Here is a 22,754-nt window from a genome sequence, read left to right on the forward strand (position 1 = left end):
TATGGACTAGGAGGTATTGGTCAGATTTGCAAATTTTTTGATCTATTATTCCTAATAAGAAAGTTTCCGGCTTAAGGCATAGTTTAATTGAGAGGATTCCATTCAGCCATCCTAGTATTTGCTTCCAATATGCTTTGGCTACCGGACACGTCCACCACATATGGTAGTACGTGCCCAGCACCGTTTACATTTCCAGCATATGGCCGAAACTTTGAAGACATTTTCGCCAGTCTTGTCGGTGGAAGATGCCAGCGGTAGAACATTTTATATATATTTTCTTTATAGGCCGTCGACTTTGTCAATTTTAGGTTCCGTTCCCAGACTCTTTCCCAGTCGTCTAGGTCTATTGTGTGGCCAATGTTTTGGGCCCAGGTTACCATGACTTCTTTTACCCTTTCTGCTTCCGTTTTTCGAATCAGTAAGCAGTTGTATATTTTTGAAATTAATTTCTCATCTGGTCCAATTAAAATTTTATCTAATTCCTGGTTCTTGTTCTGGAAGCCAGGTTGTGCTAGATCGAATTTGTGTTTGTTTTGAATTTGGAGATATGGCCACCAATCAATGTTTATTCCCTTATCAGCCAAATTTTCCCTGGGGTTTAGTTTGTTTTGGTCGTCTAGCAACTGTTGGTAGGTAACAATTTTATCCAAGTTTATCAAATTCGGGTATATCAGGGCTTCCGTCTGTGGAGCCTTTCATGGGGGGAAGCGTCCATAGGCGTGGGAACCTGACTTTTGCAGGTAGTTCTGTCCCAGAATAAGTCGGAGGCTGCCCCCTGGTGACTATTTCTCGGTGTATTTTCCCTTTTGGCTAAAAGCACAGAATAAAATAGAATAGAATAGAATATAGAAATAGGGGAAAGAATAGAATAGAGAATGTAGAGTAGAATTGAATAGAGAAGAGAATTAGAGTAGAATAGAATAGAGAAGAAGAGAAGAGAATTAGAGTAGAATAGAATAGAAAGAATAGAGAGAATAGAATAGAATAGAGAAAATGGAATGGAATGGAAGAGAATTAGAGTAGAAGAGAATAGAGAAGAAGAGAATAGACTAGAATAGAGAAAATGGAATGGAATGGAAGAGAAGAGAATTAAAGTAGAAGAAGAGAATTAGAGTAGAAGAGAATAGAGAAGAAGAGAAGAGAATTAGAGTAGAATATAATATAATAGAGAATTAGAATAGAATGGAATAGAATAGAACAGAATAGAATAGAACAGAACAAACTAGACTAGAATAGGAGAAAATTGAATGGAATGGAATTAAAGTAGAAGAGGAGAAGAGAATTAGAGTAGAACAGAATAGAGTAGAAGAGTAGAAGGGAAGAGAATTAGAATGGAATGGAAGAGAAGAGAATGTAGAATGGAATAGCATAGCATAGAAGGGAAGAGAATTAGAGTAGAACAGAATAGAGTAGAAGAGAATGAATGGAATAGAGTAGAATAGAGAAGGGAAGAGAATAGAGAAGAAGAGAATTAGAGTAGAATATAATAGAGAATTAGAATGGAATAGAATAGAATAGAACAGAGCAGACTAGAATAGAGAAAATGGAATGGAATGGAAGAGAATTAGATTAGAACAGAATAGAAGAGAATATAGAAGAGAATTAGAATAGAATGGAATGGAAGAGAATAGAGAATGTAGAGTAGAATAGCATAGCATAGAAGAGAATTAGAGTAGAACAGAATAGAGTAGAAGAAAATGGAATGGAATAGGACAGAATAGAGAAGAAGAGAGAGTAGAATATAATATAATAGAGATTTAGAATGGAATGGAATGGAATAGAACAGAACAGACTAGACTAGACTAGAATAGAGAAAATGAATGGAATGGAAGAGAATTAAAGTAGAACAGAATAGAAGAGAAGAGAATATAGAAGAGAATTAGAATGGAATGGAATGAAGAGAATAGAGAATGTAGAGTAGCATAGCATAGCAGAGAACAGAATTAGAGTAGAACAGAATAGAAGGAAGAGAATGGAACAGAATAAAATAAAATTCTTTATTGGCCAAGGGTGATTGGACACACAAGGAATTTGTTTTTGGTGCATAACATGCCACGAACTGTAAGTTTAGGGCTTGGAGGGGGGACAGCAAACCACGGCTAGACAGATGTGGCTTATTCTTCTGCATTCAGGAATAACATCTGGAGGGGGGGATGCTGCAACGGTCGTTAACGGTGAAAACCCCACGTCACCTTTTTCAGTACCGTTGTGACTTCAACCGGTCATTAAATGTTAAAAAAAAATTAACACTAGCAGAGTTGGGAGGGATCTTAGAGGTCATCTAGCCCAACCACCTGATCACACAGGCGACTAGGGATTCAAACCACCAAACTGCTGACGTCTTAGCCACTGAGCCTGTACAGGACTACCTGTATCCTTCCATAGACAGAGAAATCATAAAAGTTTGGATTCCAGTTGCTGCTCCACATTGACCTGCACAACAAGCCGAAGAGGTAGGCCCTACCTTAAGACTCCTCCTCCTCTTAGGCCACACCCCCTCTTTCCTCCTCCTTGCTCCTCCCCTCCGGCCAGCTGAGAGAGCGAGCGAGGCGCTTTCCCTCCCTCTTGTAGAATATTCATGAAGTGGGCGGGGTTCTGATGCACCGCCCCAAACGGTTGGGCGAAACCATTCCCCTCACAAACGGAAGGGGGGAGGGGAAATTAAGAAAGGGAGGGGGAAAAGGAGGATCACGCGAGGTCCAAGGGGAGGGTCGCATCACAGAGGAGCGGTCTGCCGGGAGGTGGCCCCCTCCCTCCCTCCCAGGGAGAAGCGGAGGGGAGAAGGTTGCCGCGCGTGGATAGTTCCCCCCTCACCGGACTACGCTTCCCGGCGTGCCCCGGGCGGCGGCGCATGCGCGAGGGCGGTGGGGAGCGCGGCGGTGCCGGCCGGCCGCTCAGTCGGGACGCGGCGGCGGCGCAGCGGGAGCGTTGCTGGGAGGCTGGGAGGGTCGGTCGCAGGAGCGGAGCCGGCCGTGGCCCTGAGCGGAGGGGCGGCTGCGGGCGCGGCGGCCGCCGAGGGGCGAGCGGGGGGCGGCGGCGGCGGCGGCGATGGGCCCCCTGCGGGGCGGCGGGCGAGGGCTCCGGGCTGCGGGGGAGACGCCGCCGCCGCCGCCGCCTCCCTCCCTCTGAGCGCCATGGAGCCCCAGCCGCCGCCCGCCGCGGGCGCCGCCGACAGGAGGACGGAGCCCCCGCCCGCTAACGGTAAGAGAGCCCCGGCTGGGAAGCATGGGTGGGGGAGTCCAGGGGAGGGAAGCAAAGGGCAGGGTCGTCCTCCTCCAGCTTTTATCCCCCCTGCCTGGGAAGCATGGGGGGGGGAGTCCAGGGGAAATGGGGGGGGTCGTCCTCTGGTGAGCCTTATCCCCTCTGGCTGGGAAGCATGGGTGGGGGAGTCCAGGGGAAATGGGGGGGGTCGTCCTCCAGTGTGCTTCGACCCGCAGTGGCTGGGAAGCATGGGTGGGGGAGTCCAGGGGAGGGAGGCATGGGGCAGGGTCGTCGTCCTCCTCCAACGACTTTTATCCCCCCCCCGGCTGGGAAGCATGGGTGGGGGAGTCCAGGGGAAATGAGGGGTCGTCCTCCTGTGAGCCTTATCCCCCCTGGCTGGGAAGCATGGGTGGGGGAGTCCAGGAGAAATGGGGGGTGTCGTCCTCCAGTGAGCGCCCGGTTGGGAAAGTGAGGGAGGGGGGGATCCATTCTGCATTCGAATAGAGCCCTCCCCATCATGAGTGTGGGGCTCGCAAGGTCTCTTTCTCCCCCCTTCCTTGGCAGGATCCCTCCCTTCCCCACCATGACTGGGGCTCATGGGTGGGGGCGTCCAGGGGAGGAGGGGGCCAAAGCGATCATGGGAAAGAAGGAGGGAGTCCTCAAGTTTTTTTTTGGGGGGGATGTGCCCATTTGGAGAAGCGAAGGAGTTATGGCTGGGGAGGGTTTTTTCCCCAGCCTGCGTTAGAAGAGATGGCCCCAAGAATGGGTGGGGGGGGTTCCCAATTTTTTCTTGGGAGTCCCCCATGATGGGTTCCCAATAATGGTTTGAGGGCTTGCAAGGTTTCCTTCAACACCCGCCCCCCTTGGCAGAGCCTCCCCCCTCTTTGGAGTGGGGGTCCCTCCTGCCCCCACCCTGCCTTGTTAAAGGACCTTCCTCCTCCTCCTCCTCCTCGGGCACTTCCTGTGCGGGGCAGTGATCAATCTCGACCCTCAATGGCAGCGCTGAATATTTTATAACTCCCAGATCCTGCTTGAAAGGCCTCGAGATCAATAAAAGGGGGGGAAAACACCATAGAAATGCAAGGGGGGCCCTTACATTGTGATGGGAAACTTGGCCAGAGCCCTGCAGAGGTTGGGGGGGAAGGGAGCAGGAGGTCTTCTCCTCCTGCCCCCCATCACCACAACCCCCATCACAACAACAACAAAAAAACAGCTTCCTCCCTCCCTCCGTTCTTCTTTCTCCCCCCCCCTCTCCTCTACCACCAACTTCAAAATGTGTTTTTTTTCAAGAGCTTTTGTGCCTTATTTTGCAACTGGGGGCGTGGGGGGGGAGGAGGAGGAGGAGGAGAAGCAGGTCGGGTGTTATCCACCCCCCCTCTTATCTGGCCTCTGGTTATTGTGTTGTAATTTGGCTTCAACTCGGATTTTAAAGAGGGAGGGTCCCGTCCCTGTCGCCCCCCTCCCACCAATCTCGATCCCTCCCTGAACTGAATTCACAAAGCTTAACAAAACCAGGAGCAAAACACATGTGGGTTCAGCTTCACCCCACTTTCTGAGTCGGGAGGGGGGCGTCTTGCGGCGTCTTTTCCCCCCCACCCCCTTTTCTCTCCTCTGCTACAGGGCAAATCCTTTAAAAAGTGGGGAGTGGGGTCTCTCTTTCTCTCTTGTGTCTTTCTCTTTTTCTTTCTGTCTCTCCTCTCTGTTTTACTGTCTTTTTCTTTCTCTTCTCTTCCTCTCTCATCTTTCTGTCTCCTCTTTCTGTTTTTCTTTCTTTTCTCTTTCCTGTCTTTTTTTCTCTTACTCTTTCTTTCTTCCTCTCTTTCTGTTTTCTCTCCTTTTTCTCTCTCCTCTCTTTCTCCTCTTTCTCTGTTTTTCTCTTTTTCTTTCTCTTCTCTTTCCTCTCTCTCTTTTTCTTTCTGTCTCCTCTCTTCTGTCTTTTTCTTTTTCTTCTCCTTCCTCTCTCTTTCTTTTTCTTTCTGTCTCCTATTTCTCTGTCTTTTTTCTTTCTTTTCTCTTTCCTGTCTCTTTCTCTTTCTCTCTTTTTCCGTCTCCTCTTTCTCTGTTTTTCTTCTTTTTCTTTCTTTTCTCTTTCCTGTCTTCTTTCTCTTTCTCTCTTACTCTTTCTTCCTCCCTTTTCCTCTCTTTCTGTCTTTCTCTCCTCTTTTCTCTCTCCTCTCTTTCTTTCTCTCCTCTCTTTCCCTCCCTTCCTCCCCCTCTCTTTCTCTTTTCTGTCTTTCTCTCTCCTCTTTCTCTGCTTTTCCCTTTTTCTTTCTCTTCTCTTTCCTGCCTTTCTCCCTCTCTCCTTTTTCTCTCTTACTGTCTTCTCTCTCTCTCTCTCTCTGTCTTTCTCTCCTCCTCTCCCTCCCTCTCTCTTTCTCTCCTATCCCCTTTTGGGTTTGGGGTCTCCAGGGGGACTTTTGTCTTGCAATGAACCCACTTGGGTGCAGCTCTGTTTAGCTCTTCTCTGTCCCCTCCCCGCCAGCTTTTGTGTTGCACAAACAGCCCAGAATCCCACAACAGCAAAAAAAAAAGTTAAGTTGCGGGCTGCTTCTGTTGTATCCTGAATGCACCCCTCCTCCTCCTCCTTCTTCCCTTTTTCTTTCAGTTGGTGGTGTAGGATTGGGACCTTAAATTCTAGCTATTGCAGAAAAGAGCTCTTTTCCTGCCCTTTTAATCTGAGTTTCCATAATCTCCGGTGCCCTTCTGAATTCGAAAGGGATTTAAAAGGCATATTTTTTTTTCCTAGGGGTTGTTACATTTTTTACCCTCGCTTCCCTGCCTGCCCTAAACTCCTGGATGTTGTTTGTCCTGGGGAAACCCTCCCTCTTAAAGCTCCCTTTATAGCATAGTCTTTATTGTCATCATCGTACAAAATAAATACAACGAAATTGGTTTAAAAAAAAAACAAAAAAGCCATCCTCCGGCTTCAAATCAATTAAATCGATTTGGCCAATTGGTGGATTGGAAGGCGAGCTTTGCATTGGCTCTACAAAAACTAAGACATCGACTTTATGGGGTGGGGGTCTTTGTGGAGCAGAGAGGGAGGGCTGTGGAAATTTCCACTTTTTTTTAAACTAGCCCCATATAGAGATTTCAGGAAATCCTATTGAATGATTCTGCCTCTATCTATCTATCTATCTATCTATCTATCTATCTATCTATCTATCTATCTATCTATCTATCTATCTATCTATCTATCTATCTATCTATCTATCTATCTATCTATCTATCTATCTTAAAATGCATGATTTGGGAATATTGCAATGAGAAAAGCTGATTTTTACGGCAAGATTCAACCAGCCTATCTTGAGATAGGCTAACCATTTGCCTATGTTCAATCTTGTTCTCCCCCCCCCCCCAAAAAAAAAAAAAGAGCTTGGGAGCCATTTGGGAGAGAGAGAAGGCGGCATAACCATCTCTCTCTGTGTTCTCCCTTGCCATAAAACGAGAATATGGAGGACTGGTGCGACTTTGGGGAAACAAAATCCTTGCAGCAGGAAGGGGAGAAAAGTTTTTTGGGCAGAGTAATGACGCTTGAGGTCCGATTAAAAGCCAGTTTATGGTCTTTGTAGTGCTTCAACCCTACCTTCTTCCTGCCATTAGGAGGAGGACGCTGCTGTGCAGAAGGCCTGGTGGAACTGCACTGTGCAGGAATAGTCTATCGTACCCAGTAGCATGAGTGCTCGGATCAGTTGCAAGGAACAAAATAAAAAGGTTTCTTTGGCTAAGCAGGAGCTTTGGATTGTGAAGTGTTGTCTCTTGTTGAGTGTGAAGCCATCACAACGCTCTCAATACCAGTCTAGTTTGGGAGAAATGGCATATATACATTATCTATCTATCTATCTATCTATCTATCTATCTATCTATCTATCTACCTACCTACCTACCTACCTACCTACCTACCTACCTACCTACCTATCATCTCTTTATATCTCTATATCTCTATATCATATATCTGTCTATCTCATATTTGTTTGTTTGTTTGTTTGTTTATTGGTCTTGTATGCCGCCCACTCCCGGGGGCAGCTTACAATAAACAAGGGAAGGGGATAAATACACAAAACAACACTTTAAAATACACAGCAGTCACAGTTTCCGTGGGGCTGGATATTTCGAGAGCCCCCCCCCGGCCTGCTGGAGAAGCCAGGACTTAACGGCTTTGCGGAAAGCTGGGAGGGTAGTAAGGGTCCGGATCTCCACGGGGAGGTCGTTCCTATCTCATATATCTATCATATATATCTATATCTCTCCATATCTATCTATCTATATCTATCTATCTATATCTATCTATCTGTCATATCTTTCTCTCTATCATATATCTATCTATCTGGTTTTCCTGCGTGAGTAGGGGGTTGGACTAGAAGACCTCCAAGGTCCCTTCTGACTTTGTTTATTCTTTTTTAAATGTGTCTTTTTGGAGAGGATAAAACTATTCAGGCCGAATATAAAAATAGTTCTTTACCCCGCTAAAACAAGACCTTTAAAATGCTTTACATTGTCTGAAAGATTTGGAGCTCCTAACTGTCCCCTTTCCAAATTCCCAAACCGTATGTGTAAGAAATGTTGTCGAGGCCTTTAAGGTTATGTTTCAGGCCCAGTTTTGCTTGCTCCTTTCAAACGAACGAATATAAAAGATTTTTATGTGAATGTATGCGTATAACTGTATGTAAGAGATTAAAATTTTTTAAACTTTTTAAAAAAAGTTTGCAAAAAAGAGGAACAAATGGCCAACCCATTTCGTGGATAATAATTTTAAAAAAAAGAGGGCGGGGGGTAAGCTGGGATATTCTGATTTATTGTTGCATCTGAATGACCCAACTACAATAATACCACCGATGAATTTCCACTTGCTCGATCCACATACGTGAGCCACGAAGCAGAGCCAAAAACATTTTGTGTCATTCAGTCCCCAAGATTCTGGCATGTTGTTGTTTTTTTACCTACCCAAAAATGTCGACTCAATTTATCTCGTTTTCTTGGCTTGCAAAAAACAAAAAACAAAAAATCGGGCTCACTCCCGATTCTGGCAGCTCTTCAAGCCATCCCTTCCTGGCTGAATGACTGACCTAGAGAGAGTAAACTATTTGCAAACCTTAAATAAACCTCAGCCTTGGTGAATGCAATCCTGAAAGCCTACTCAGGATAAGCTAACTCCCCCTGGGAGGAATATTTTTGGCCCTGTTTTGTGGGGGGCTTCAGCTTAGGGAAAGCTCTGCCTTGCTGTTCCCACCCTCCTTCTCAAAACCACGTGAAGTCAAAATCGTTTAAAAGAGAGAGAAACAATGATGGGGTGGGGTGGGGGGTGGGAATCCCAAATGCAACTGGACTTTCTGTGGGGTCTCCCCCCCCTCCCTTCTTGCAGACATTTCTCTTCTCATCCAAGAAGCATCTTCCATTCTGACTGAACAGTGGGAGGATTTTATGGAGTTGTTAACGGATTTAGTTATTCACTCGTGGAGTTATTGTGGCTTTTATTGATGGATGGGAGGGGGAAGTATCTTTCACTTTGGTTCCGGAGATGCAGGGTGGATAAAAATCGATTTAAAAAAAAATTGAATTTAAAAAAAAATTAAATCAGATTTTTTTAAAAAAAATTTATTTTAATCAAATGCTTTTGGAGTAAAAAAATATCTAAAGATAGTTGTTTTATTTAAGATGCATTCATAATTTAGCTTACCCGGCATGCAACTGAGCTGAGTTATGTAGCACGAGGCTGTGTAAATTCTGCAATATTGGGACTGTCGGTGAGTCAGCCGTGGTGGGTCAGAGGAGGAGCTGCCACAGGACAGAGATGACAGCAGCTCTTTAAAAACGACAATTTGAACCCAGTCGATTGAAATCAAGCCTTTTTACTAGGGATTTAAATCGACTGGATTGTAATCAAATCCACCCTGCTGAAATGTAGGCAACCGACGAGATGAGAAATTGCCTGGAAAGGCCTGGGCATTTGCCGATGAGTTTTTCTGTTTGTTGTCTTGTCTCTCAAAATTTTTGTGGGGGGTCCCCCCCACCCCAAAAGCCCACCATCCCTTCTGCAGGAGGAAAAAGAAGAGCACAAAAATCCCATCTCGACCCCTTGGGGAAGGTTTGCAAGAGAAGCTGTTTAAAACGGTCGACTTTTACAAGCAGTAGCAAGCCCCAGAGTTCATTGTGGCAAACTCGTCTTCTCTTTCTGGATATTTTCCGTGCTTAAAGAGCGTCCAGCAAAGTTAAAAAAAAAATTCAGGAGAAGCTACACCTGGTGTTTTGCCTTTCTTGAAATCTTGAGCTAAAGAGAGGAAAAACAAGTGATTGCCAACAAGCTTCCCCATTGCACGAATTCTCGGGCCACCGTGCGTTTTGTAACGATCGGTTTTTTCATCTTTTTTTTTTCAACGCAAGCCCACCAAATCCCCCCCTCCCCTTGGTAGCCTGGTTACATTTTAACCCCGGGCCTTTCAAGGGGTGGGAACAATAGGGAAGAAGGGACCCTTGCTGATCTTTTTCAAATCAGCCCTGGGATCTACCAGGAACGAGATCTACCTGATTTAGCTCCTGTGGGTTCCCGCTATAAAAAAAAACTGGGATAATAATGACTGCCCAAAGGGGAAACGCCTGGGAAGGGTGTGTGTGTGTGTGTTTGTGAAGAGTTTGGGAAGCCTGCTTGGTGAGGATCTGAAGCTGTGGGGTAAACCCAAAAGGGGGTTGGAAGATTGCCTTCTGCTCAGGTGAGGGGGCCCCCCAAGAAAGGACCGAGTGTGGCAGAAAGCCCTGGAAAAATATTCTGCCCCTTCCCTCCCATTGTGCGCCTTGCAAGCCCAAACAGCAGAGGGTCTTATCAATCCCCACCTTTGCAAACATCATAAAAGCCGATGGGGGACGTGACACGAAAACTATTTATGGCTTTAAGATGCTGAGCTGCTGAGCCTTTGGCAGGAAAACAGGGCAGCATTTTTCTGGATGAGCCAGAGGAACTGGCGAGCGGCACCCAGGCTTCCTCCTCCACCGTTGGTGCGGCGGACGCCTTGTCTCTGGATCCCCAGGTCTCTGAAAGCAGAAAACGTGGCAGTGGTTGATATCCTAGAACTGGGGTGGTGACCCTGTAGCACGGGTGACAACCGGAGCCATATCTGCTGGTGCATGAGCCGTCGACGCCGGCCAGCTGATTTTCGGTCTTCCAGAGGACCAGAGGAGGCTGTTTTCACCTTCCCCAGGCTTCTGGAAAGCTGCTGGAGTCTGGGGAGGGCGGAAAACGGGGCCAATGGAACTTCTGATTGGCCCATTGGGGTCATTTTTCGCCCTCCCCAGGTTCTGGAGCTTTCCTGGAGGGTGGGGAGGGCGTAAACGTCTTCCCTTGCTCCCCCGGAGGAAATATCAAGCTCAGCTTGGAGGCGAGTACAGGGCCGCATGTAGGGGGAGGGGTTGTGCGTACATGTACGTGGGGTGGGGTTGCTGTGCATTATGGGTGCCCTTGCCATGCGTGTGCCCTTGCCTTTTTGGCACCCAAGAACAAAAAGAATAGCCATCACTGTCCTAAAAGAACAGAGCTGGAAGGGACCTTGGAGGTCTAGTCCGACTTCCTGCTCGAGCAGGAGACCCTAGACCAGGGGTGTCAAACTCGATTTCATTGAGGGCTGCATCAGGGTTGCGTTTGTCCTGGGGGGAGCGTGGCCAGGGTGGGTGTGGCCAGCTCAACATCACTCGTGTCGTGGGGGGGGCACCTGTGGTGACCCAAGCGCTCTGCCAGCAAAAACAAGCTCCCAAGCTCCGTTTTCTGCTGCAACAGCCTCCTGCAAACCCCCTGCCAGCGAAAATGGGCTCCGTGGCTCCGTTTTCTGCTGGCAGAGGCACCGCAGGCCGGTCCTTTGCTGTTTCCAGGGCAGCCCCGTGGGCCAGAACTAAGCACCCCATAGGCCGGATCCAGCCCCCAGCCCTTGAGTTTGACACTCCTGCCCTAGACCAGTCGCCCCCAAAACCTTTGGCACCAGGAACTGGTTCCGTGGAGAGAGGCTTTTATATGGTCCGGAGGGGACGTGATTTGGGTGCTGCCTGCAATCTGCGGATGGGGCTTTGTTTGTGCGAGCCGATTTCTGGACCCGTCAGTGTGTGTGTGTGTGTGTGTGTGTGTGTGTGTGTGTGTGTTGGACAAATGGCTACTTTTAATGTTGCGTCCCTCATTTGCCTCTTAGTCTTCTCAACATCTGGAACTGTTTCCCTCCCATGCAATTCCTAGTCAGTTGCGCCTTGGTTTCCCTGAAGCCTCCTGGGAGCAGAAACCGGCCGCAGTGGGGCCACTCCCTTTCGTGCCCCATTTTGGGCCTAGTAGGCCTCCCTGAAGCCTCTTGGGAGCAGAAATGGGCCACAGTGGGCCCGCACTCCCTCGTGCTCTGTTTTGGGCCTAGTGGGCCTCCCTGAGGCCTCCTGGGAGTAGAAACGGGCCGCAGTGGGGCCGCTCCCCCTCGTGCCCCGTTTTGGGCCTAGTGGGCCTCCCTGAAGCCTCCTGGGAGCAGAAATGGGCCACAGTGGGCCCGCACTCCCTTGTGCTCTGTTTTGGGCCTAGTGGGCCTCCCTGAGGCCTCCTGGGAGTAGAAACGGGCCGCAGTGGGGCCGCTCCCCCTCGTGCCCCGTTTTGGGCCTAGTGGGCCTCCCTGAAGCCTCCTGGGAGCAGAAATGGGCCACAGTGGGCCCGCACCCCCTCGTGCTCCGTTTTGGGCCTAGTGGGCCTCCCTGAGGCCTCCTGGGAGTAGAAACGGGTCGCAGTGGGGCTGCTCCCCCTTGTTCCCCGTTTTGGGCCTAGTGGGCCTCCCTGAAGCCTCCTGGGAGCAGAAACGGGCTGCAGTGGGGCCTCACCCCCTCGTGCCCCATTTTGGGTCTAGTGGGACTCCCTGAAGCTTCCTTGTTAGTTGATGTGGGTCCCCGCCACAGGTGGGAGAGTGGTTCCTATCCCAAGGTGGCTCCTGGGATAGGGCAGTCATTAGCTAAAGATCACGCCCCCTGCATCCAGGACAAAGAGCCCAACTCTCCCTTGCCAGTTGCAAACAGCCTTGGAGCGGCCCTGGAAACTGCTGGCTGGGGGGAGAATGGGGAGTGCGAGAGGCAGAAGGTGGGCAGATCAGAAATAAGTCACGCCGGGTTACAAATTGACTCAGGTTTCAAGGGGAGGCCCTGAATTTGAGGGGGGGGGGCTTGCTCTTGGGCTCAAGGTGCCCCGTTCGCAATCCGAGTTGACGATGTCTTGCTACAAAGAGTTTTTGGTCTTGATCAGTTGAGTAGAAGGTCATTTTTTAAAGTCTTAGCCATTCCTTTTTGGGACCCCGTCCAGAGAAGGCCAGCTAGTGGTTAGCATGGCGGTTAGTTCAGTGGTGGTTCAGTCAGAATAGAGCTGGTAGAGACCTTGGAGATCTTCTAGTCCAGCCCCCTGTTCAAGCAGGAGATCCTAGACCATTTCAGACACGGAAGGAAAAGAGGAAAGAAGGAAGAGAGGAAGGAGAAAGGAAGGAAAGAGGAAAGAAGGAAGGGAGGAGAGAGGAAGGAAGGAGAGAGGAAGGAAAAAGTTGTAAGGGACCTTGGAGGTCTTCTAGTCCAGCCCCCTGCTCAAGCAGGAGACCCGATACCATCTCAGACAAGCAACTGTCCAGTCTCTTCTTAAAAACCTCCAGTAATGGAGTGCCCATTATTAAAAGTCTTCATGCAGCGAGTCCTCGACTTATGACCACCATTGAGCACGGAACCTATGTTGCTAAGTGAGAAATCTGTTAAGCGAAATTTGCCCCACACTTTATACCTTTCCCTTTGTGAAGTGAATCACTGCAGTTGTTAAATTAGTTGACGGTCGTGAATCTGGTCAGAAGATAATCAAAGTTGCGACCGTCGTAAATATGAATCCGTTGTCAAGCATCTGCATGTAAATCACGGGATTATGGGGATGCCTCCGCGGTTGTTAAGTGTGAAAAATGATCATAAGTCTTTTTCAGTGCCGTCGTAACTTCGAGTGGTCACTAAACAATCTGTTGAAGTCGAGGGCTACCTGTAACCAGGTGGTTGTCAGAGTGAAGCCCTGGTGTGGTTCTAACATGTTCTCGATGCTGACAAAGGAAGTTAAAGGTAAAAGTTCCCCTCGCACATATGTGCTAGTCGTTCCCGGCTTTAGTTTCAAAGCCGAAGAGCCAGCGCTGTCCGAAGACATCTCCATGGTCATGTGGCCGGCATGACTCAACTTCCGAAGCCGCTCGGAACACTGTCCCCTTCCCACCAAAGGTGGTCCCTATTTTTCTACTTCCATTTTTTACCTGCTTTCGAACTGCTCGGTTGGGGGAAGCTGGGACAAGTCACGGGAGCTCACTCCGTTATGCGGCCCTCGGGATTAGAACCGGTGAACTTTCTGATCAACAAGCTCAGCATCTTAGCCACTGAGCCACCGCGCCCCTCGACAAAGAAAAGACCCTCACAAAATTCACCTGCCGTCTTTAGAGACGAAACTCATCTGGAGTAACCTTATCTAGCCTCTCCCCACCCCCCTCGCCCAGGGTGCAGAGCTGGGAGATGCGCAGGATCTTGCTACCATATGCTTGTTTGGGGGTGGGGGTGTTCTTCTCATTTCCACCCTGTTTCGGTATCACATTGTCTTTTCTCCTTTTGCCCTGCCTGCTTCTTGGGTGTCCTGATTTCCTGGGTTTAGGTATCGCCATCTGAGAAAGGGCACCGGGCCAGTTGGCCGTGTGCTCGGATGGCAGCTCCGCACCGTCAGCCAAGCAGAACTCCGGCCACCTGTGGTGAGTGATGAGTGTCAGGAATCTTCTCGCTTTCTCGCTCTCCCTTCCTCCCTCCCCCACCTCCCCCTGGAGCCGTTGACACAAACGAAGAGATTTCGCGCCCAGGTGAACTTTCTCGGGAAATTTCGAAAGCTCTTTCCCGCCAAGGGAATAGGGACACACCAGCCACACTACCGATTCGACCGCTTTCGTAAGATCACGCACTGCCCATGGGACTTGCGGCTGGGTGTGTGTGTCAGGTCCCGAGCTACTGCCCTTTCCACTTGCGCCACCCCTCCCGCAGAGCCGAGTCTTGTACTGCACGTAAGCGGAGCTTCCCTCGCCTTTCCTGCGACTCGGCCCTTGGCGGCTGCATCAGAATCCCCCACGGGGCAAAGCGAAGGCCAGAGAGGAGCACAGAGGCACTCCACTCATAGGCATTCCAGCCCTACGGCTCTCCCAAATGAACCTGAGCTTGCTTGCGTTCCGGTTATCCAAGGCAGGGGTGAGGCCGGCCCTTGGGCTCCTGTTCCCCCTGCCCTCTCGGCCACGTGGCCCCGGCGTGCTTCTCTCATTGAGAGAGGGAGAGGGGTGGGGTTTTCTTCTTCTCCTCCCTTCTTTCCCCATTTCCCGGAGCATGCAGGCCTGACCCCCCCCCCCCGCCCTTCTGACCGCCCCAGGTCACTCTTTCAGAGGGCGCCTTGTAGAGATATGAGGGATGATTCAATCAGGCTGCCTTCACTGCCTACGTGCCGGAGTAGCCGCCAGAGTTCCAAAGTTGGCGTGAACAACTGGATGAAGGGAGAGGCTGTTTACCACTTCCCTATTTGAAACAGCTTTCTCCTTTCTTTCTTTCTTTCTTTCTTTCTTTCTTTCTTTCTTTCTTTCTTTCTTTCTTTCTTTCTTTCTTTCTTTCTTTTTCTCTCTCTCCCTCCTTTTTCTTTCTCTCTTTCTCTTCCTCCCTCCTTCTCTCTTTCTGTCTTTCTCTTTCTTTCTCTTCCTCTTTTCTGTCTTTCTCTTCCTCCTTCCTTCTCTCATTGCTTTCTTTTTTCTTTCCCTCCCTTCTTCTCTCTCCTTTCTTTCTCTCTTCCTTCTTTATTTTTCCTCCCTCTCCTCCTTTCTTTCTCTCTTCCTTCCTTTCTTTCCCTTTCTCCTCCTCTCTCTCCTTTCTTTCCTTTCTCCCCTCTCTCACTGTTCCTCTTTCCCTCTCTTTTTCTTTCTACTTCTTTCTTTCTATGTTCCTCTCTCCCTTTTCCTTTCTTTATTTTCCTCTAATTCCTTCTCTCTCTTTCTATGTTCTCTTTCTCTCTCTCCCTCCCTCCCTTCTTTCTGTCTTTCTTTCTCTCTTCCCCTTCCCCCTCCCTTCTCTCCTTTCTTTCTTTCTTTCTTTCTTTCTTTCTTTCTCTCTTTCTTTCTTTCTCTCTCCTTTCCTTTTCCTCCCTCCCTCCTTTCTCTCCTTCATTCCTTCCCCCCTCTCTCTCTATGTTCCTTTCTCCTTTTCTTTCTTTCTCTTTCTATGCTTTCTTTCTTTTTCACTATCTCTTTTTCTCTTTCTATGCTCCTCTCTTTCCTCCATTTTTTCTCTTTCTATGCTCCTCTCTTTCCTTCTCTCTCTCTCTCTCTTCCTCTTTTTCACTTTTCCTCTTTCTGTGTTCCTCTCTTCTCTCTCTCTCTCTCTCTCTCTCTCTCTCTCTCTCTCTCTGTCTCTGTCTCTCTCTCTCTCTCCCTCCCTCTGCCATAAGAATAGGAATTTCAACAGAAACCCCAAATGTTGGTCCTTGTCAACCTCTCAGACTATCTAATGAAATCCATGGTCCCCCGATTGCTTCTGGCAGGGTCAAAATCAGAAGCTGCATAAAACTGGCTTGGACAGATGTTTTTGGGCGAAGTGGAGGCACAGAAGAACACATTCAATCTCTAGAAGAGTGAAGGGGAAGAGAGCAGGGAAAAGCAAATTCATTTAGTGACTGTTCCAAGTTACAACAGCACTGAACAAAAGGACTCACAACCATTTTTCTCCATGGTCCCAAGATCAAAATTCAGACACTTGACAACTGATTCATCTTTATAACAGTCACAACATCCTGGGTGTGTGTGTGTGTCTCGTGATATCCGTTGGCGACTGTCTGACAAGGAAGCCGGGTTCATTTAACAACCATCGTAAAACGGAGCAAAGCTCACTTTTAAAAAATCCTCACTTAGCAACAAAAATGTTGGGGAGGATCAGTGGTGGCCATACGTCAAGGCCAACCAATATCTCTCTAGTCACCTCATAATTTGGATGCTTGGCCACTGTCTCATACTTACGACAGGTCACCTGACTCTTCTTTTTGACAAGCAGTGAGGAGGCCACCTTCCCTGAATCAAAGCATTACTAACCATTGCTGTGATTTCCTTCACGAGGCCATTAAATGGAGCAAGAATCCCTTCCCCTCTGTCTCACTTAGCAACAGAAATTTTTGGAGCCCCTTTGCGGTCGTAAGTCGAGGACAACCTGCATTTCAGGATGAGTGTCGGGAGACGAGGGAAAGCCCATCCATCCACTGGACAGATTTGTCCATCTCTGCTTAGTGCTGGTTTTCAGCAAGCCCAGGATCTAAGTTTAAACCTCAATTCTAGGCTTAGTTGTCGTCAACCTGGTTTGTTGTGCCCAATCACATCTCTGTGGCGGCATTGCGTGTCTCCCAAGTGGAAGGGGCCATGGAACCCCAGGGGTTAGGCAAGGTCTAACCAGGGCTGTAGGTGGCTCAGTGGCTAAGACGCAGAGCTTGTCGATCAGAAAAGTCGGCAGTTCGGCAGTTCGAATCCCTGGTGACATGTAACGGAGGGAGCTCCCATGACTCGTCCCAGCTTCTGCCAACCTAGCAGTTTGAAAGCACGTTAAAAATGCAAGTAGAAAAATAGGAGCCACCTTTGGTGGGAAGGGAACAGCGTTCCGTGCGCCTTTGACATTGAGTCATGCCAGCCATATGACCACGGAGACGTCTTCAGACAGAAACAGATGAGAAGTGCCCCCTAGAGTCAGGAACAACTAGCACATATGTGCAAGGGGAATCTTCACCTTTAACCCTGGAGCCTTCCCCACCTTCCCCTCTCTCTCTATCCCCCTTCCCCATCCCAAACCAAAGGAAATTCCTTCCCAATCCAGTTAGGCTTGGTTTGACTGCTTACCCTCAGACTCTGCGTGTGGTTGTAAACTTTGTGTAATCTTCCCCAGGGATTACTCTGTGTGTCTGATTAACTCACTCGCTGCATCCCCTTCAAATGTCTTGGGCGAAAGGTGAAAGAGGTGGAGTCTCTTCTTAAGATAGGTTGTCGCTTTCTCCAAAGTTGGTGCCCTGATGGCTGATGAGTCTGGCTGCAATTTTCTTTAACCGTTGCTGACGTTCTGGACCGTTTCATCTCCCCAAATAGGTTAACTAAGAAGAGCCAGGGATCTTCGTTTATCTTAGTTAATTAGATAGTCGAATTTGCATTGTTTTATGCCATGGCTTTGTTTGCCTCTAGTTAAAAGTTAGGTGATAGTGGAATTTATAATTCCAGGCGTGTGTGTGTGTGTGTGTGTGTGTGTGCTGCCCCAGCAGTATATAGATAGTGTAGTAATTAAGAGCTGTCTCCTTTAAGAAACTACCTCCTGGGAAATGAGATACAGCATGACCTTAGGATGTAATCCGGAGACCTTAAGACCTGTGAACTTCAACTCCCAGAATTCCCTAGGCAACATGGAAGGAAAGAACCGGTTTGGGAAGGACTGGGTTAAGGGCTATATTGGGGTGTCCAACTGTGGCCATCTTAAGACCCATGGACTTCAACTCCCAGAATCCCCCAAGCAGCAAGGAATTCTGGACGTTGAAGTCCACAGGTCTTTAAAGTGGCCAAAGTTCGGCAGCCCTGATATGGCCCCCAACCCATTTTTTTCCTTCTTTACCTTAAGCTACTCATCAGAAAGTCTTACCAAGCATCAAGGACCTATCCTAAGTCTCTATCTGTCCTCACTTTGAGCCGTCACTGAACAAAGCTTGCCATATCTCGAGGACTGAAAGCATTACTATTGATTGAGCTTTGCGTCCTTCCCCATGGTCGTTTCATGGATTAAGTTCATCTTAATATATATTGGCAGATTTTCAAATCTAGCGTAGTACCCGTAGCAATCTTTGAAGTCCATTTCAACCTCCCTCCGGTGATTGGTGGGCTGCTACCCAAAGGAAGACCACTTTGATCTAATTTTGGATGGTTGGCCCAGGGTTCAGGACCCCACCCCCCTTTACGTCTTTGCCAAAGGTTGGTCATGGGTTAATAGGGAAGAAGGTCTTCCATGCCTGTGGTACCTCCAAGAGCAGGGGTCGGCAACCTTAAACACCGCGAGCCACAAAACCTGACTATTTCCTGAGTGGCTACAAAACCAGCATATGTAGTGTATGTAATTAAAAGTTCTGTTTTCTTCTGAAACGTCTTTTCTTGGATTTATCCATGGTTGGCCTACTGGGGGCCGAAAAGCTCAATAAATCACATGCTGGGCGAGTATTGCACCTTGGCGGTTGTGATGCATATTTTGAGCGACAGGGAGCCTCAGCAGAGGGGTGAAAGAGCCACATGCGGCTCCAGAGCTCCACATGCGGCTCCACTCCAGACACTAGGTTCTGACCTCTGTCCGAGAGTGTCCTGGGTTCTCTGAAGAGTTGGCCAATCCTAGGGTTACTCCCTGACTGAACTGCATCTGGATTGGGGTCCTGGATTGATTTCATGCCCACTCCTCAAAATGTGGCCAATGGGACTTTCCTGGCATTGGTTCCCCAGCATCTTCAGCCAGTATGGAGGGGCAGGTGGGACTTCTTAGACCTCAAGCTCTCAAGAACCATCCCGGGAGTTGGGAGTCTTCTCAATTTTCTGCTTGCTTGTTTGTCTGGATCACAGCTTGCAAGAGTACCTGTTCTGGGTGGGTGGGTGGGTGGATTTCCAGAACTGCCCAAAGTCAACCATAGGCTTCCATCCAGGTTTTGTGGCCAACTTTGGAACGCTGTTCCCTTCCCACCAAAGGTGGCTCCTATTTTTCTACTTGCATTTTTTACCTGCTTTTGAACTGCTAGGTTGGCAGAAGCTGGGACAAGTCACAGGAGCTCACTCTGTTAGGCGGCGGTAGGGATTCGAACCGCCGAACTGCCAACCTTTCTGATCGACAAGCTTAGCGTCTTAGCCACTGAGCCACTGCGTCCCAGTATAGGAAAACATGCAGATTTTTAAACCTGAATTGTTTTTATTAGGCATAATACCAGAAAAACTTGATAAGCAAAGTACATATTTAATATTACGGGTTGTAACAGCAGCAAAGATTATAATCGCACAATATTGGAAACATGAAGGAACACCGCAAGACGAGATAATTAGGAAGGTACCAGATTGGGTAGAAATGGATAGACTCACATTGAAAACCGAAAGAAGACACAGAATATTATCAAACGTGGAACTTATTTTTACCAGTGATTGGGGGAAAACTAGCCAGACAACTCGATGTTTATTAAGCGCTAACAAATCTCAACCCTAGAAAATGAATAAAATTTATATGAAATTTCTTTTCTCTTTCAGGGTTCGCTCAAGAGCCTTCAGCCGAACATGACCCGCCCTTCGGTAGGTGTAAAGATGCTTTCTTCCCAACTTGCCCCCTCCCCATGAATTTTAACAAAGTGAGACCCCCTCCCTGCCTTTGCCCGTCTGTTTATTCCTCTTTGCTCCATAAAGGACAAACATCATTCTTCAAAACGGACAGTCCCGCATCTTCTCTGACGCCCTGATGCTACTTCAGGATGGTGTCTCCCAGATACTTCCAGCTAGGGATGCTGGAAATTGTACAGAGGTGGGATTCAGCCAGTTCAGGCCGGTTCGCACGAACTGGTTGGGGAAATTACGGGTGCCCCCCCCCCCGCCCTGGCTCTAAGCTGTCCTCCTGTGTTTCCCCAAAAATAAGACAGGGTCTTATTTTGTTTTGACCCCCGAAAAAAGCGGTTGGGCTTATTTTGGGGGAGGTCTTACTATTTTTGAGACTCAGGCGGCGCTGAGCGTGGTCACCTCATGGCTGCTGCTGTGTTGCAATATTTTCGGGTAGGCCTTATTTTCAGGGGAGGGCACTCAAAAGCCTGATGAGGCCTATTATCCAGGGAGTTCTTATTTTCTGGGAAACAAGTTATTTAGGCATGTTTTCAAAACATTTGCAAACCAGTAGAGAAAGTAATTGTCAGTCATTGACAAGCAGTTGGGAAGCTACCTTCCCTGAACCAAAGTGTTACTAACCTTTGCAGTGATTTCCTTAACGAGGCCATTAAGTGGGGCAAGAATCTCTTCACCTCTATCTTGCTTAGCAACAGAAATTTTTGGAGCCCCTTTGGGGTCATAGGTCGAGGTCAACCTGCATTTCAGGATGAGTGTCGGGAGACGAGGGAAAGCCCATCCTTCCATTGGACAGATTTGTCCATCTCTGCTTAGTGCTGGTCTTCAGCAAGCCCAGGATCTGTTTAAACTTCAATTCTAGGCTTAGTTGTCATCACCCTGGTTTGTTGTGCCCAATCACATCTCTGTTGTGGCTTTGTGTGTCTCCCAAGTAGAAGTGGCCATGGTTCCACCACAAAACCACGGAGGACAAAATCGTGCTCGATGAAAGCGCGCATTTGACGTCATCACAGCGCGACGAAAACATCGCGCTGTGATCGAAAAATGTAAAAATAAAGCGAAAACCTTACCCTACCCCCCAAACCTAACCCTAAACCTAACCCTAAACGTAACCCTTAACCTAACGCTAAACCTAACGCTAACCCTTAACCTAACGCTAAACGGAACCCTAACGCTCTAAAGCTAACCCTTAACCTAACCCTAAACCTAACCCTTACCTTTATGTGAATCGGCTTGCTTTAATTTTAATTTTATTTCAATTTTTAATTTTTTTCATCGCGCTGTGATGACGTCAAATGCGCGCTTTCGTCGAGTGCGATTTTGTCCTCCGCGGTTTTGACGGGTCACGAGTGGCCATAGCACCCCAGGTTAGATCCAGGCAAGGTCTAACCAGGGCCGTAGGTGGCTCAGTGGCTAAGACACGGAGCTTGTCGATCGGAAAGGCCGGCAGTTTGGCGGTTCGAATCCCTAGTGCCGCGTAATGGAGTGAGCTCCTGTGACTCATCCCAGCTTCTGCCATCCTAGCAGTTCGAAATGCAAGTAGAAAAATAGGAACCACCTTTGGTGGGAAGGGAACACCGTCCCGTGCGCCTTCAGCATTGAGTCAGGTTGTCCACATGACCACGGAGACGTCTTCAGACAGCGCTGGCTCTTTGGCTTTGAAAGGGAGATCAGCACCGCCCCCTAGAGTCGGGAATGACTAGCACGTATGTGTGAGGGGAACCTTTACCTTTAGGGTAAGTAAGTGAATTACCAACCCAGGGAAGAAAGGTGTCCTCCAGTGTCTTTTTGTGATCTTCTCCATGAGTTGAGAAGTTGGCCAAGTCATGGTCTCACCTGGGGGTCTTCAAAGTCAACTCCTCTCTTGCAGGTTCAGGCGAAGTTCATTTCTGAGGCGGGTGTGCGGGGGGGGGGGGAAGGACCCTCTCTTCCCCCTCCCTCCCACAACCCCCTTTTGGTGAGGATAAACAGGGGCAAGGCCAGCCACAGGTCAGGAGAAGGTCAGACTGTGGCAACCTTCCCCCCTCCCTCCCCTGCGGTGTGTCCCCGTCGCCCCCCAACCCTGCAGTGGTGGCCAAACCTTTCTTCTCCTCTCCTTGGGTTGACGTACAGCTGTAAAACTCAAAAGAACCGAGCCAGAAGTCTCCGAAGGAAGCAGGAGCCCGGAGAAGAATGGCACCCATTGTCCCTTAAAACAGGAGAAATAATTGATTTATGTTATGGCACCCAATTAGGCTATAAAAGGTGGGGGGGGGAGCGAACCTTTAAAGCTACCCCAGGGCTTGATTGCAGCCCCAAAGAGCCACCCCCGACTCCCCCCCTCCCCCCAAAAGGTCATCAGCCCACAGCGTGCTAAATTATTTATTCCTTTCAAAAGCCGAGACAATGCCTGCTAGTCAACAATTGGCCATCCTCTTCACATCGTGGCCGGAGGAGAGGGCACAGGTCAAGGAGCTCCGGCCAGCAACAGCTGGTCCTCGGGTCAAGCAGATTTTGATTGGGATATCCTTTCCAGCTTCTCTTTTCCTTCCCCCACCCCCCCTTCCAGGGCAAGCCATTCTTCCCTCCGCCCCTCATCGTTGTCTTCCATTTTCGTAGTTTCATGCCTGGTCTGCCTCCTCCCACCCAAGTGCTCGGGAGCAACTGGACCGGACATGTGCTGGTGTAAATTTGGCAACTGGACTGGACTTGTGCTGGTGTAAAGTTGGCAACTGGACCGGCCTTGTGCCAGTGTAAAGTTGGCGTCAACTTTGCAGGCTGAGCCTGCCCGGTTTGTAGCGCCGCTTCAGGATCCTCGGCGGCCATTCTGTGGTCTAGGATGATGGGGCAGTTTCTGGCAGCTCCATTTAGCCAGTCCCGACCGGTTTTTGAATCACGTCGGCACGTATGCATCTCACAAACATCTCAAGGTGCTTCAACAAAATATTTTAATTTCCCCCCCATTCCTGCAAACGCATCTCTCAACTCTTTTTTCTTCCTTTTCTCTCTTCCCAGCTGCAGATGTTGAGCAGATGGACACCCCTCCTACCGTGCTTCTCTTGAACACTGGCAGTAAGTCCAACTTTCTCTCTCTAAAATGGTTTTTTTTGGCTGGAGGAGGTTTCTTCTCGGTCCCCTGCCCCCCCCCCCATACCCATCTGCAGATAATCCTCAACTTATACT

General features: G+C 48.7%; 1 protein-coding gene across 3 annotated transcripts in view; it reads left to right on the forward strand.

Moving 5' to 3' along the window:
• The first annotated feature begins 3,084 nt into the window (after positions 1-3,084).
• Positions 3,085-22,754, forward strand: part of NR6A1 (nuclear receptor subfamily 6 group A member 1) — a 77,076-nt gene continuing 57,406 nt past the window's right edge. Inside the window, exons 1-3 of one of the 3 annotated variants that reach the window (XM_032233719.1) lie at positions 3,085-3,201; positions 19,515-19,556; positions 22,587-22,643. In XM_032233719.1, coding sequence (XP_032089610.1) covers positions 3,135-3,201; positions 19,515-19,556; positions 22,587-22,643 — 166 coding nt within the window. In that variant the 5' untranslated portion in view covers positions 3,085-3,134. Of the gene's footprint in view, positions 3,202-13,870; positions 13,953-19,514; positions 19,557-22,586; positions 22,644-22,754 lie in introns of those variants that run through there. The other 2 variants (XM_032233720.1, XM_032233721.1) reach the window with 2 other exon arrangements.

This window comes from Thamnophis elegans, chromosome 16 (assembly GCF_009769535.1).
Source record: "Thamnophis elegans isolate rThaEle1 chromosome 16, rThaEle1.pri, whole genome shotgun sequence".
In the NCBI taxonomy this organism is placed as follows: domain Eukaryota; kingdom Metazoa; phylum Chordata; class Lepidosauria; order Squamata; family Colubridae; genus Thamnophis; species Thamnophis elegans.